At 35.7% G+C, this 16,095-nt stretch overlaps 1 protein-coding gene across 3 annotated transcripts in view; it reads right to left on the bottom strand.

Annotated features, from left to right (window-relative positions):
* The window catches only part of LOC145293291 (elongator complex protein 4-like), a 328,271-nt gene that overhangs the window by 14,609 nt on the left and 297,567 nt on the right, over positions 1 to 16,095 (bottom strand). For all 3 annotated transcript variants that reach the window (XM_080139896.1, XM_080139898.1, XM_080139897.1), the window contains exons 5-6: positions 15,549 to 15,676; positions 6,605 to 6,735 (exon numbers count right to left, since the gene is read on the bottom strand). In XM_080139896.1, coding sequence (XP_079996022.1) covers positions 6,605 to 6,735; positions 15,549 to 15,676 — 259 coding nt within the window. The remainder of the gene's footprint in view (positions 1 to 6,604; positions 6,736 to 15,548; positions 15,677 to 16,095) is intronic.

Here is a 16,095-nt window from a genome sequence, read left to right as displayed (position 1 = left end):
CAGACCCATCTAATCTAATAGTTTTTATGCTTCAAGATGATATATTCGTAATGTTTGGTTTGATTGTGTTTTTTTACGGCATATCAACCTTTTTCAGGTTATTTAATGGTGAATCCAGTAATTTTTTTCTTTTAGTTTTATGCTTCAAATTCTTTACATCTTCATATTTTTTATTTTTGGTGTTTGGTTTGGTTGCTTTGTAGAGGAAAATTGTTGTTTTTGTTTTTGATTTTGCAGAACATGATTGAGTTTTGCAAAGAGAAAGGAAAAAAAAATTACATTAACGTTTCGTGCATTTTAGGCTAGGAAGCCAGTATTTTCCGACAGCCTTATCTGGTAGCATCAGAGTCAAGATGAGGGCTCCGCATTCATAGCCATATAATATAATGCTCCTAGCACGGTTGCTATACAACTTATCGTGGATATAAAGAACAGATGGCTTACACAATTTAGAATTAACTTCAACTGAAAAATATATAAAATTACACTTATATTCGAAGGAAGTTTTTTATAATCTTATCTAATCATTTGCTTTATAATAATTTTATAGTCTTATCAAATCATTTGCTTTATAATAATTTTATAATCTTATCAAATCACTTGCTTTATAATAATTTTATAATCTTATCTAATCACTTGCTTTATAATAATTTTATAGTCTTATCTAATCACTTGCTTTATAATAATTTTATAGTCTTATCTAATCACTTGCTTTATAATAATTTTATAGTCTTATCTAATCACTTGCTTTATAATAATTTTATAGTCTTATCTAATCACTTGCTTTATAATAATTTTATAGTCTTATCTAATCACTTGCTTTATAATAATTTTATAGTCTTATCTAATCACTTGCTTTATAATAATTTTATAGTCTTATCTAATCACTTGCTTTATAATAATTTTATAGTCTTATCTAATCACTTGCTTTATAATAATTTTATAGTCTTATCAAATCACTTGCTTTATTTTTTATAATCTTATCTAATCAATTGCTTTATAATAATTTTATAATCTTATCTAATCACTTGCTTTATAATAATTTTATAATCTTATCTAATCACTTGCTTTATAATAATTTTATAGTCTTATCCAATCACTTTCTTTATAATAATTTTATAATCTTATCTAATCACTTGCTTTATAATAATTTTATAATCTTATCTAATCACTTGCTTTATAATAATTTTATAATCTTATCAAATCACTTGCTTTATTTTTTATAATCTTATCTAATCAATTGCTTTATAATAATTTTATAATCTTATCTAATCACTTGCTTTATAATAATTTTATAATCTTATCTAATCACTTGCTTTATAATAATTTTATAATCTTATCAAATCACTTGCTTTATTTTTTATAATCTTATCTAATCACTTGCTTTATAATAATTTTATAATCTTATCTAATCACTTGCTTTATAATAATTTTATAGTCTTATCAAATCACTTGCTTTATTTTTTATAATCTTATCTAATCACTTGCTTTATAATAATTTTATAATCTTATCTAATCACTTGCTTTATAATAATTTTATAGTCTTATCAAATCATTTGCTTTATAATAATTTTATAGTCTTATCTAATCACTTGCTTTATTTTTTATAATCTTATCTAATCAATTGCTTTATAATAATTTTATAGTCTTATCTAATCACTTGCTTTATAATAATTTTATAATCTTATCTAATCACTTGCTTTATAATAATTTTATAATCTTATCTAATCACTTGCTTTATAATAATTTTATAATCTTATCTAATCACTTGCTTTATAATAATTTTATAATCTTATCTAATCACTTGCTTTATAATAATTTTATAATCTTATCTAATCACTTGCTTTATAATAATTTTATAATCTTAGCTAATCACTTGCTTTATAATAATTTTATAATCTTATCTAATCACTTGCTTTATAATAATTTTATAATCTTATCTAATCACTTGCTTTATAATAATTTTATAATCTTATCTAATCACTTGCTTTATAATAATTTTATAATCTTATCTAATCACTTGCTTTATAATAATTTTATAATCTTATCTAATCACTTGCTTTATAATAATTTTATAATCTTATCTAATCACTTGCTTTATAATAATTTTATAATCTTATCTAATCACTTGCTTTCAAGTTTTTTTCTTTTTGGCCAACCAACCTTTCTGCTATTCAAGACATCCATGCTTCTGCTCGTCTATTAATCAATGAGGACGAACGCTCCACAGCATATGTCTTTAGGATAACCTATTATAGGTAAATGTACTGCCTTTTTTTTTTTACAAAGGAGTCACCACTTATCAAGGTCCGGAGGCCACTCAAGGTAGTTAATGAGACAATATCGTAATAATTGTTATTAGTTGAAATTTGGTAAATTGAATTACTTAAGAGAGTAGCTCATCAAGAACTTATTTACATTGAACAACCAAATTGAAGTCAGGTGGGAAACAGGCAAATGGAAGAGAGTTCCACAGGCGTGCAGTTCTAAGAGAGAAGCTTTGTTCATGGAATTTATGTTTAGGTTTAGGTACAGATAAAGAGTGGGGGAAATTATTGATAGTGGTTTCAGCTGGATAAGTGTTTTTTGTGAACATCTGGCAAAAAGGGGACTATAGAGCTAAGACGAGCACTTGTCATGAAAATAGTGATAAAGCAGAGACAGGCTCACAATGTCTCTTCCATGGGAAAAATGTTGCAGGGAAGGCTACAAAGTCTATTTTGAACTCTGTCAAGGCAGGATAAGGTACTTCTAGCAACTCCTGCCAAGATGTGGCAACAGTACTTCATCTTTGGACGTACATGGCTCTTTTACAGAATTGCATCAGCGGTGAGATATCTAGTGGAGTGGTAGAATGATCCCACCATTTTTCCAGCAACTTTTAGTGTAATCCTCTGACCTCTGTTCTGTTTAGTTAGATTTAACATTGCAGACCCATCTAATCATGGAGCTGCCATTGTGTTGCAGTCAGGCAAAAGATGTTTTGCTTGTTTTTATTTGTTTTATGGCATATCAACCATTCTGGAGTTAATGCTGAATCCAGTAATTATGGAAATAGTTTTTATGCATCAAGATGATATATTCATGGTGTTTGGTTTGATTGTTTTGTCTTACGGCATATCAACCCTTTTTGGGTTATTTAATGCTGAATCCAGTAATTGTAGAAAAACTAAAAAGCCTGTTTTCAGAGAAGAGATGAGAATTTTGGAATTGTGAGTTTGGCTCGTAGCATATGTACATATAGTACTGAGGCGTAATGATTTTAACTGCAAAAACCAAAACACAAGATGTTCTTCGTCTAGAATTGGTATTTAGAATGCTGTAGGTTCGCAGACTTTAGGGTGGGAAACACCAGAGAACACCTGTTAGCCAAGCAGTGAAGTCCAAAGAGTTGACATCAGCTGTGTTGCATGCAAATCATATCTCTATCATTGAATCATTTCTCTCCGATAGGCTCATAAGAGTAGTGGTAGATGGACAAAAGTCGGAGGCCTGCAATATAAATGCTGGAGTCCCTCAGGGGTCAATCCTGGGCCCAACTCCTTTCCTGATCTACATCAATGACCTCCCTAAACACATACTTAAATCATTCATTGACATCTATGCTGATGACATGACCATCTACAGCAACACATCAAAGGCTGTAAATGGCAAAGTTCTTTCTGATTTTCTCTCCTCTGATCTCGAGCGCGTGGTTCAGTGGGGGAAGATGTGGCTGGTTACCTTTAATGCATCCAAAACCAAACTCCTATCTTTACATCATCAACGCTCTGATCCCCATCCGGCATCAATTGTGATGGATGGCTCTCGTCTGGGTGAGGCCTCGTGTTTTGACAAGCTTCTGTGTTTGACCTTTACTCCTGATCTGAAATGGAACACGTACATCAAGTCTGTTGCCAAGATCGCTGGAAAGATGGTGGGATCCTTCTACCGCTCCAGAAGATATCTCACTACTGATGCAATTCTCTATCTATATAAAAGCCAAGTATGTCCAAGGATGGAATACTACTACCACATCTGGGCAGGAGCTGCTAAAAACAGCCTATCATGCCTTGACAGAGTACAAAATAGACTTCGTGGCTTAGTGGGGGATGCCCTTTTCTCTACCCTGCAACCTCTCTCCCACAGAAGAGACGTTGCGAGCCTATCCTTGTTTTATCATTATTTCCATGGCAGGTGCTCGTCTGAGCTCCAATCTCTGGTCCCCCCTCACCAATCTTTCACGAAAAACATCCGTCTAACTGAATCCACTGTGAAAAATTTCCTCCACTCCTTATCTGTGCCTAAATCAAAACATAGATTCCATGAATAAAGCTTCTTTCTTAGAACTGCACGCCTGTGGAACTCTGTTCCGTCTGCCTGCTTCCCACCGGACTACAACTTGGATGTGTTAAAGTCCAACGTTAACAAATTCCTAATGAACCGCCCCCTTAAGTAAACACTTCATCAAATCTCCACACTAACGTAATGTACTTGCAATAACCCTTATCCCTCAGTGGCTTCCGGGCCTTCATAAGTGGTGATCACTGTGTAAAAAAAAAAAAAAAAAAAAAAAAAAATCTCTCTCAATCTACCATGCTCTCTAGTAGCCAGAACATCCAAACACACAAAGGTGTTGCATGTTGTACATGGCCACCGAAACTGAGATACAAAGTATGTATATCATCCTTAAGCAGACCAATACCAATTTTCTGATGAGCACAATTTCATCTCTTTTCCATGCGTATGTCACATTTAGGTGTAGTATATAATTTATCTACTTTCTGAAGATCAAAAAATATTACACTTATATTTGAAGGAATTTTTTCATATTTCAACAGTGTTAAATACATAAAGGCTTTATAATAGTTTTGTGTTTTTTAATGAAAAATTTGAAAAAATAAGTAATGCTATAAATTCTGCTTTTCATTTTTCATTTAATAAATGGAAAATGAAAATCATTTTCTTTTCTTTTCAGTGGAATTCACTATAATAACAAGCCAAGCGTGCATGGTCCCCCTCTGGTGCTGCATGTGAGATGACACCACAAAAAATAGTGAAGAAATGATTGTGAGAAGTGTGAAGGGTCAACATTTTCACCATGTTTTCAGAAAAATCTAATAGATGGGGCAAAAGATATGGAGTAAAAAGTGTCATTTGTTGCAATTCTGGGGCATTTGTGACCTCTTTTCAGCTCGTGGGAACACCAAATCCCAGTGAAAATGGACAAATCGTGCAGTTTCATGCCTTATGACATGTATATTTGAATTCAGCACCATGGAAAACTACTATATAGACATACCTATCAAGTTCTTGAGTAATATGAAAAAAAGAGCTCCAAAAAGGCATGTTTTTTAGCCCTAAAAGTCCCAGAGGGATGCAAACCAGAATTTTGCCAGGGTCACCCATACTATATTAAAAATAATGGCCTCCACATTTTGGCTAAGTTTCAGGAAAATCTAATGGATGGATCAAACACTATGGGGAAAAAGTGTCATTTTTTGCCATTTTGGGGCATTTTTGTCCTTTTTCGAGATCCTGGGGATGCTGAATCCCAGTGTAAATTGATAACAGTGCGGTTTCAGGCCTTAACACATGTATATTTGAGTTGAACACCATAAAAAACCACTATATAGTAAGACATATCAAGTTTTTGTTGAGAAATATGAAAAAAGAGCCACAAAAAGGAGTGTTTTTAGTGCTAAAAGTCCCTAGGGACGTGAACTAGAATTTTGCCAGGGTCACCTATACTGGATTTATATTAAGAACAATAGGCTCCACATTTTGGCCAAGTTTCAGAAAAATCTAACGGATGGATCAAAAGTTATGGGGCAAAACATGTCATTTTGGTCCATTTTGGGACATTTTTGACCTCTTCTGAGCCCCTGGGGACGCAACGGGAATTTTCGCAAAAAAAAAAAAATGTTTTTACTGTGCACATCTATTTAATGAAATACAATTTGTGGCAAAATTTCAGGAAAAATTAATGGACGGTTATCTGGCAATCGTCTGGACTAATGGACGCACGGAAGCAACTGAAAACATAGGTCCCTCTCTGATAAATCAGAGGATCAATAAGACTCATTGTGTGTGTGTGTGTGTGTGTGTGTGTGTGTGTGTGTGTGTGTGTGTGTGTGTGTGTGTGTGTGTGTGTGTGTGTGTGTGTGTGATTTTGTTGGTGATGCTAAGGTTCATGAGCGATGATCCCTAAAAGAAAAAATTGTATGTCCAATCTTGTTGAACAATTGCATCAAAGTCAAATCCGGTTGATGAGCATCATGTGGTCAGTACATAAATTTGAATAATAATTAGCCATATCGTTTGAAAGCATTTTTTCATAAAGCTAAAAATTAAAACTTTGGAAAACCAAGTAATACAGAAAAATTATTTTTTTCTTCTTTTTAGTGGAAATCGAAAATCATTTTTCATCCTTGCTCATGATATTTCCTTGTTCCATTAATCAAATCTTTTGAACTAAATCATGTTGAAACTGTTCTTACTGCCTCAATAATGTCTTTCATTGCTTTTCTTACCTGCGAACTTCGCTCGCTATATTGCAAATAGATGTTTAAATTAAAATGTTATCATTTTCTTTAAAATAACAAAAAAATAAGAAAATCCTCACCAATTCTTAGAATATTTCTTTTTTCTGGTTTATCTTGTGTTCCAAACTTTCCTTTTACAATTGTTTCTTGGATTGTTTGAAGAAGTTTTTCATACACAGAGAGTTCAGCTTCTTTCTTCTCATCAAAATCTCTATGAACAAAAATAAAAAATATATATCATTGCGCACTAATATTTATAAGTAACTGTAATTACCCAGTTCTGCCCAGATAGGAATTCTTGGGAAGTTTAAATTTCTTTCTAAACTATTAAATTCTATAAAGTATTTTACTAAAATTATGATAACAATTTTATTACTATAGACAGAGAAGAGAAAGAATGTATATATATAGAAATCATGGAAAAAGACCTATTCGTCTGAGAAATATAACTACTTTTACTAAGAACATTCGAGTAAATGTAAGTAAAAAAATGAATTTATTATATTTATTTTTATAAATAAATTTTTTTACATTAAATAAAATAGTTTTGTTTGAAATAGGTAATTTTATTATGTTTTTTAGTAAAACTAGAGTTATGTCCCTTAGACGAACAGGCCTACAAACACTAACAATAACATTTTTTATAAACAAATATTAACAATTATTTTTTCGTCAAGAATGGGAGTTTAATAGAAACGTTATTTTAATTTGAATGGAATAAATTACACATCAAGTGTACTTGAAAGCCAAATCACAACGTAATATTAGGAAAATAAACAAATATTTATAATAAATTTCAAACAATAAAATATTTGTTCATTTTCCTAATGTTACGTTGTGATTTGGTTTCAAGCGCACTTAATGCGTATTTTATTTTATTCAAATTATTTTTATATGTAATAGTTTTTAACAATTTTTTCCCCCATTGTATGTCTTCTTCCACACAACCAAAATATCTTTGACTTCATCTTATTTGAAAACTAGCTGGGAGACCCGACATTGGCCGGGATTGAATTATGACCAACGAATATTGTTCCACACTTTCAATACTTTTATTGTCATCGAAATTAGTGAAATTGTTCATTTTTTCAATCAAATCGATTGATTGCCTGTTCTATTCGAGAACCCACCATTATGTACCGGGAAGAAGACTCACATGCTTTCCTGCAGTGATTTAGTTAACACTACACAGTAGTCTACATTGCAGTAATGCAGTAGTAGCACTGTAAAGAACCTATTGTTGATTTTATAAAACTACTTTTTATATATAATGGCTTACATTAAAGATTAAAATGCAAAAGTCAAGTGTCATCGTTCAATTGTACTCTAAAATGAGACATTCATTTTAAACACGTCCTTGTCATATCAAAGAACCTACTGTTGATTTTATATGCCGAACCTTTCTGCTTGTGTGGTAATAAAACTTCTATAATGTACTGGTAATATTAGACTGTAGAAGGTGTTCACTTTAAGTCAAAATCGTTGTTCTTTCTTTCATCGGATTTTTTCTATTATCGATACTTATCAAAAACATTCTGACACAAAACCTATGTAAGAACACTGCCAGGCAACTGAAGTACATTTGTGTAAAATTTAAAAAAAAATATGTCCAGCCGTTTAGGAATCCATAAGGAACCAACGCGCGCGCACACACACACACACACACACACACAGTTCCTTTTATATATAGTAGATAATATAAAAGGAACTGTGTGTGTGTGTGTGTATATATATAGTAGATAATGTTCTCCCTGGATCGCCACCTTGTCGTGGTGGAGAACCTTGTGTGTTCCGATGAACCTGAGAGCGATGCCGTCCGGAGCCTAGGCTCCTGGTAGGGCCACCCATGGCGGTAAGGTTGAAGGGGAGGTTCCAGACAAAGAGTGATCCAAAAGACCTCAACGGCTGATGCGGCGGATGATGACAATAATGACACAACGGCACTGAAGGCGGATGAAGGCTGCAACAGAAGAGAGTCTCCAGTCGTCGTGGTTCTCCATGCCATTGGTATCAGGCCCTCCTCTGCCAAGGGGCCGTGTGGTGGCTGCAGGCGCATCAGTCTCCCCACGTTAAAAGACATCACGCGCAGGCGTTCTCCCGAAAGGGAACACATCCTACTCTACATCATGGATGGAAAAGTCTTGTGACAGTCTTAGTCATTAAGCTCCCGGACTGAGGCAGAGAGAGCTCTCCCTTAATTCCCGGATAGAAAAAGTCCTGTGGCGACCAGGAAGTGGTGACGGGAGCAGGACAGTGTAGTCTGGCAGCTCCTAGCTGCAACCTGGCACATAGGCGGTGGGTGCCAGATTCAGTCGCTAACCTCACGGACCGAGGCAGAAAGAGTTTTTCGGCAGCTGCATCCATGACTGAGCAGCCCTGTTTAGGATCCACTCTGCTCACCCCAGTAGGGGAGGGGGGTTAGAAAAGGTACCCCTAAAAATAGCCTGCCTCAAAAAAAACCCGTCTGGACTACCGCATCCAGAGGGATCACCACCACGCGGTCGGAAAAAGAAAGAAAATTTATGCCTATATTTTGGAACCTGGAATGTGAGGACCCTCATGGACAACAAAACAAGTGATCGACCCGAAAGAAGAACTGCCATTATCTCAAGAGAGCTAAGGAGGTTCCAGATTGACATAGCTGCGCTCTCTGAAACCCGACTGGCTGACGACGGGCAGCTGAGGGAGGAGAAAGGCGGGTACACCTTCTTTTGGAAAGGAAGGCCTGCAGAAGAGCCGCGTATCCATGGCGTGGGCTTTGCTATAAAGAACAGCCTCATCCGCCACCTCAATGAGCCCCCTGTTGGCATCAACGAACGGCTAATGACCATGCGCCTGATGCTTGCGGGCAACCAAATGGCCACTGTGATTAGTGCGTATGCTCCAACACTTGATGCACATGATGAAATAAAGGAGACCTTTTATGCTGACCTTGACACCATTTTATCCGGGGGCCCCCAAGGGGGACAAGATTATCCTACTTGGGGATTTCAATGCTAGAGTGGGACGAGACCATCAGCACTGGAGAGGAACGCTTGGAAGAGAAGGAGTTGGGAACATTAACTCAAATGGTACACTCCTACTGACAAAGTGCTCAGAACATAACCTGATCATCACGAACACACTTTTCCGACAAAAAAACGCATTCAAAACATCATGGATGCACCCTCGAAGTAAAATCAGGCACCTCATTGACTATGTCATTGTCCGTGCCAAAGACCGCTGTGATGTGCTGAACACCAGGGCAATGACCAGTACAGACAATTGTTGGACCGACCACCGTCTTATTCGCTCCATCATGTCTATCCATTTAATGCGGAAGCAAAGGATGCAAAAAAGACAGAGCCGACCAAAGCTCAACATCGAGCAGCTGGGCGATATCACCTACCAACAACACCTCCAGGCGGCTCTTAGTGCGGACCTGCCCAAGCAGTATCCGCATGACGCTGAAGAGCACTGGGACAAGCTGTCTTCTGCCATCATGGACTCCAGTATAAGCATCCTAGGGCAGAAAAAGCGGAAACATCAGGATTGGTACGATGAAAACGATACCGAAATCCAACAGCTTATAGACACCAAGAGGCAAACTTTTATCACCTGGCAGAATAACATCAATTGCAAGGTTAAAAGAGCTGCCCATGCCAAGGCTAAAGCGGCTGTCCAATCGACAGTCAGGAAGCTGAAGAACATCTGGTGGATGAAGAAGGCTCAGGAGATCCAGCAGTTTGCTGACTCTGGAGACACCAGAAGATTCTTTGAAGCCACAAAAGTGGTATACGGCCCCAGCTACCGTTCTCTGACCCCCCTTCGGTCTAAGGATGGGCTCACGCTGCTGAAAGGAAAGAGAGAAATAACAAATAGATGGAAAGAGCATTACAAGGATCTTCTGAACAGGGACACCACTCCAGAGATGGAGGCCCTTGAAAAACTCCCCCAACAGCCCATAATTGAGAGCATGGGAGAACCACCCAGTCTGGAAGAGGTGCGGGATGCAATTAGGAAGATGAAAAACAATAAGGCGGCTGGTTCTGACGGCATCCCAGCAGAAATCCTGAAGAAAGGCGGGCCTGATCTTCTCAGACACATCCATGCCCTGCTGCTCAAAATATGGGAACAAGAGAAAATCCCTGCACAACTTAGAGATGCCCTAGTTGTCTCCATCTTTAAGAAGGGAGACAAGGCAAACTGTGGGAACTACCGGGGCATTTCTCTCCTCTCTACCACAGGGAAAGCCCTAGCTCGGGTTTTGGCCAACAGGCTTACACCCCTTGCAGAAACCATCCTTCCCGAGTCCCAAAGTGGCTTTCGACCAAATAGAGGCACGATGGACATGATCTTCACTGCTCGTCAACTCCAAGAAAAGTGCAGGGAGCAAAATTTACCATTATACATGGCTTTTATAGACCTTACTAAAGCCTTTGACTCTGTGAACCGTCAAGCCCTTTGGCTGGTTCTTGCAAGGTTTGGATGCCCAGAGAGGTACATTCGGGTACTGAGACTACTGCATGACAATATGTCAGCTACAGTCCTCAGTAGTAGTGGAGATGAAACAGAGCCCTTCAGGGTTGACACGGGAGTGAAACAGGGATGTGTCATTGCCCCAACCCTGTTCTCCATCTTCATTACTGCTATCCTCCATCTTACGGACAAACATCTTCCCCATGGAGTTCGGATTATGTACAGAACCGACGGCCGACTTTTTAACATCAACAGATTTAGGGCCAAAGGTCGAACGAACACCATATCCATTATGGAGCTACAGTATGCAAACGATAACGCCCTTGTAGCCCTCTCAGAAGAGGACCTACAGTGTACACTGGTTGCCTTCACGAGGGCGTACAAACAGCTAGGACTAACAATTAATATAAAAAAAACCCAAATCCTCCATCAATCACCACCAAACAGTACTCCAGTCTCACCCCCAAACATCTCCATTGACAACGCTAGACTGGAAAATGTGGACCACTTCCCATACCTAGGCAGCATCCTATCATCAAAAGCCAACATAGATGATGAAATACAACACCGTCTCAGCTGTGCCAGTGGGGCTTTCTCAAGGCTAAGGAAGAGAGTATTTGAGAACCGTGACCTTCTGGCAAAGACCAAAATCATGGTATATAAAGCTGTCTTGCTGCCCACTCTTCTCTATGGATCGGAGACCTGGACCACATACAGGAGGCACGTAAAAACCCTGGAGACGTACCACCAAAGATGCCTCCGAAAAATCCTCAGAATTAGTTGGAAGGACCGACGCACCAACACCAGCGTCCTGAGTGAGGCTGACATTCCCACTATCACCGCTACTGTTGCTCAATGCCAGCTCAGATGGACTGGTCATGTTGTCCGAATGCCGGATCTCCGCCTCCCAAAACAGATTTTCTACTCTCAGCTTGTTGAGGGAAAGCGTGCCCAGGGTGGCCAAAAGATGAGGTATAAGGACAACATCAAAGCAAATCTAAAGCGGTTTCACATGGACCTTAAGACATGGGAGGACGTGGCTGGGAGCAGGTTGGCATGGAGGAGCGCTGTCCACAAAGGTGCTGCGCTTTATAGTAGTGACCTAAATAAAGCTGCTGAGGATAAACACAAGCACAGAAAGGACAGATTATTAACCAGACACACCCAACCCCACCCCACCACCACTACCTTTATCTGCCCAAATTGCACAAGACAAATTGGGTCTAGGATTGGGCTCTATGCTCACCTGAGGACCCACAGAAGCCACAACGGAGGACAGTCTTACTCGGACACGAGTGACCGCCGATGATGATGAGTAGATAATAAGGTAATAATAAAACTGAAAAAAGAAAAATCGTAAATAAGGGAGATAAATCTTTGTAGATTAAATTATGACTTATTTCCCTTGAATTATTTAAGGTTATCGATCAGTTTTCATTTCTTATTTTCTTTTAATTTAGAAAAGTTCAACCAGCAAATCATGAAACAAAGGATCAGATACAACTAGTATGTACATATAATTTTTCGACTTAAATGATAAACACTCTGTAATGTTAAAACCTGAAATCCATACATACATACGTACGTACATTAATTTCCAAATATACTGTATATTTTCTTTTGTTACAGGGAACTCATCCTTATTTTTATTTATAGATAAAAGTAGGTGTGTATATGTTTATATGAACAGTATTCACTCACTCCTAAACTAATTATCTAATTATTATGAAACTTAGAACATAACTTCTAAGCGTAATGGGGATTCAAATGTGAGATATATTTAGCTTAAATTAATTTTATGCATAAAGGATAAAAGAAGGTGAAAATCTTTTGTGAAGTCTTCGGATTTTTGTGAAATTTTAACAATAAGTATCAAACATCAATCAATAAATATTTTTCAAGTTTCAGTTTATCTGAAGTATTTTTATGTGTTTTTAGGGCGGCATAATATAGGCGCAACCTCCCATTTTAAAATTCAAATATTTCAGATTTGCACTGAATTTGATCCATATTCATTCGACATGAATTAAGCAAGATTACTTGAATTTTAATTTCTTATTAAGCTCCCTTAAGCTAAAGAGTTTAGATATTTTTTAGTATCAAAATAATGTAATGGATTTTAATCAAAATTAGAATAAGGATTCTAGACATAAGGTTTAGAATTATTATATCTGGATTTTAATTTTCATATGGGTTCATAAAAGTGGTGCAAAACTGTTCGTTCAGAGAATTATTTTCACCCATTTTAAAATGAGTATTTTTTTAGTTATTAAAATGGATTTAATCTTTGCCATCCAGCTTTAAACAAATCAGAAAAATTAGAATTCATTTCTTATTCAAAAACTTTTACAAGTCAATTCCTATTTATCTGCTTTCTACTGCAACATGGTTAGACATGAAATAAGTTTGATGTGGGAAGTTATATCTTGATCCCCTGAGAGGGCACCCTAGGAAGGTACAAAAATAACAGTGAATGGACTCATCAGATGTTCTCGAAAAGGGTGCTTCAGTATTAAATCAATCCTCCTAGTGAAAGAAGAGGTAATGCCTGGGAAGATGGTCACCTAAAACGGAACTGGGTACTTGTACATTTTAATCAAGACATTAAAAAATGAAAGTATCGAAAAAAAAAAAAAAAAAGAAAAAAGGTTATATTGCACGTATCCGTTATGGAACAAAGTTCTCCGAAAAAAAATTTCCACTTAATTTCATCAAGTAGTTTTTTATTTTTACAGAAAAAAAACAATTTGTTGTGATACCAAGCAAAAGGTTCGATTTTTAGGAAGAAAAGCTAGTATTAAAGATGGAGAGGGAGTGTCGGCGCTTTACACGGAGTTATCTCCCTGTGGCATATTCAACAAATTCCATAATGGCTGACTTCAACGCACTCTCATAAGAACGTGTTTTTCTGCTGTAAAAAAAAAAAAAAAAAAAAAAACTACTCTGTCAAATTAAATGAAATTTTTTTTCGGAGATCTTCAGTCTAAAACGGATATGTACAATATAACCTTTTTTTTAAATTTTCATTTTTGAATGTCTTGATTGTACAAGTACCCGGAACTGACCATGCCTCATTTTGACAAAGAAAGGTCAGACGAAACCAAGATAGTTCCTAGGTTATCAAAATTTGCCAAAGATTTCCCCAGCTGGCATAATAAAAGAATCAAAAAGATTTTACAATTAAGCTACATCGTCCAAGATGAAGTAAAATGTTTAACTATTACTCATAAAAATTTATCTTCAGATCTAAATTAAGATTTTCTATCAGCAACGTCTTCTCCATGGTGCTATATGGCAGAGAAACTTGGTATCTCAAAATCAGCCAAGAGAGGAAATTAGACACATTTGATTCCAAGTGCCTTAGAAAGGGATCAAATAGAGGGACTGAATTATCAAACAAGAAGTCAGAAACAACACGAACCAACAGGTAGTGTCATCAATAATCCACAAATGACATCTAGGCTGGCTTGGACATACCCTAAGATTTGCCCCAGAGAGAATTGCCAACCAACTATTCGAATGGAAATCTTATGAAAAAAAAAAGGAAAGCCAAAAATAAATTGGAATAAGATAATCAAAAAAGATTTAACTGCAACGGGAAAAAGTTAGAGAGACAATGTGGATCTGGTTTCATATTGAAAGTGATGGTATACTTTGACTGCCTCGTGCATTGCAGGATGTAAGAGTTCCTAAGTCTAAGTAATAAACTGTCTTCAATCATTTTCTATTTGTGATTGATTCTTTGACCTCCTTCCATTTACAATTATTTCATTCTCCATTGATTGAAAAAAAAAATATATCTGGAAGTTTTGTTTCCAATTCTCAATAATTTGCAGACTTCATATTTTGTTTCATATTTTTCATTGATTTAAATAAAAGAATTAAAAACTAATATTTTTTTTACTTGTTTTTAAAACAATAAGCTGCCACATCACATCAACTTCGAGAGTAAAAAGTGAACCATGAGTTTACTTTTAACAGTTTCATAACTCTCACTTTAATTATTTTGTCCTTTAGTCCTCTCATTCCATGAAAGATGTTTCTGACAAAAGGGAAAGAATTGCTGTTTTCTAAGTTGGAATCTATTAAAACTTATCATTGGCTATGTTTTGACTTTGAAGTAGATTTTTTTAAGCTCCTTACATCATGTGGCTTCATGCCTTGTCTGGAACGATTCCCATTTTTTAAAAATCAGTTGTTTAATTATATTATCTGCAGAAAGTCATCATATTTGGATTAAGATCCGATTTACATACTGGTATGCGTTGAAAACCTAGACAGCATTTGGGAAACTAATAACAAATATCTATCATTAGGAAGCATTGAACCCTATTTCAAGCCTGACAGCTATAAGGTCAACTAGTGTTTAGTAATAATAAACTATTATGTGTGTAACAATTATATTCAACCAGTTTTGATCTAGAAAAAAGGGGGGGATAAACAATTTTGAAAATGATTTACAAGTATTTCAAATGTTTATTATCGGCAATTTCCATAAAATAAAAATATTATCTTAAGATTTCTCTATTTAATAATTTGAAAACGTATTCCAATTAATCAACTTACTGTATTTGTGAGTCATCAATTAATTGGTTAACATCCACCAAAGTTGTGTCGACTTTCTCAATCAGTTCTTCACTCATGCACTGTGTTAAGTCGTAGTAATGACCAAACTTGACAGATGTCGGATTTGACTGAAAAAGAAAATGACAAAACAGTTTTAGATCCTAATCCAGAATTTAAAAAAAAAAGCCAAATAAAAATCTTTATGGCGTACCTACCCGCGATGAAACAAAAAATATATTCCCCAAATTAAGTAAATTTATCAAGAAGTTTTATTTTTATAAAGAAAATCATTTTCAAACAATGGAAATTTATAAGTGTTACAAGATAAATCTTGTAAGTTTGAATTATTGAGTTATCTTACTTTGCCTTTTTTTTTTTTTTAGATTATTTTCAAAATGGTGGACAAGACAATAACTTTTCTGTTATCATAAAATTTGAATTTCTGAATTATAAATAAAACTACTTGACTAATTTACGTGAATAACTTTTCTGTTATCATAAAATTTGAATTTCTGAATTATAAATAAAACTACTTGACTAATTTACG

The sequence above is a fragment of the Euprymna scolopes genome, chromosome 14, assembly GCF_053919585.1.
Source record: "Euprymna scolopes isolate OS-2025 chromosome 14, ASM5391958v1, whole genome shotgun sequence".
Classification (NCBI taxonomy): domain Eukaryota; kingdom Metazoa; phylum Mollusca; class Cephalopoda; order Sepiida; family Sepiolidae; genus Euprymna; species Euprymna scolopes.
The sequence above is the reverse complement of the archived record's forward strand: the minus strand, read 5'-3'. Positions and strand labels throughout refer to the sequence as shown.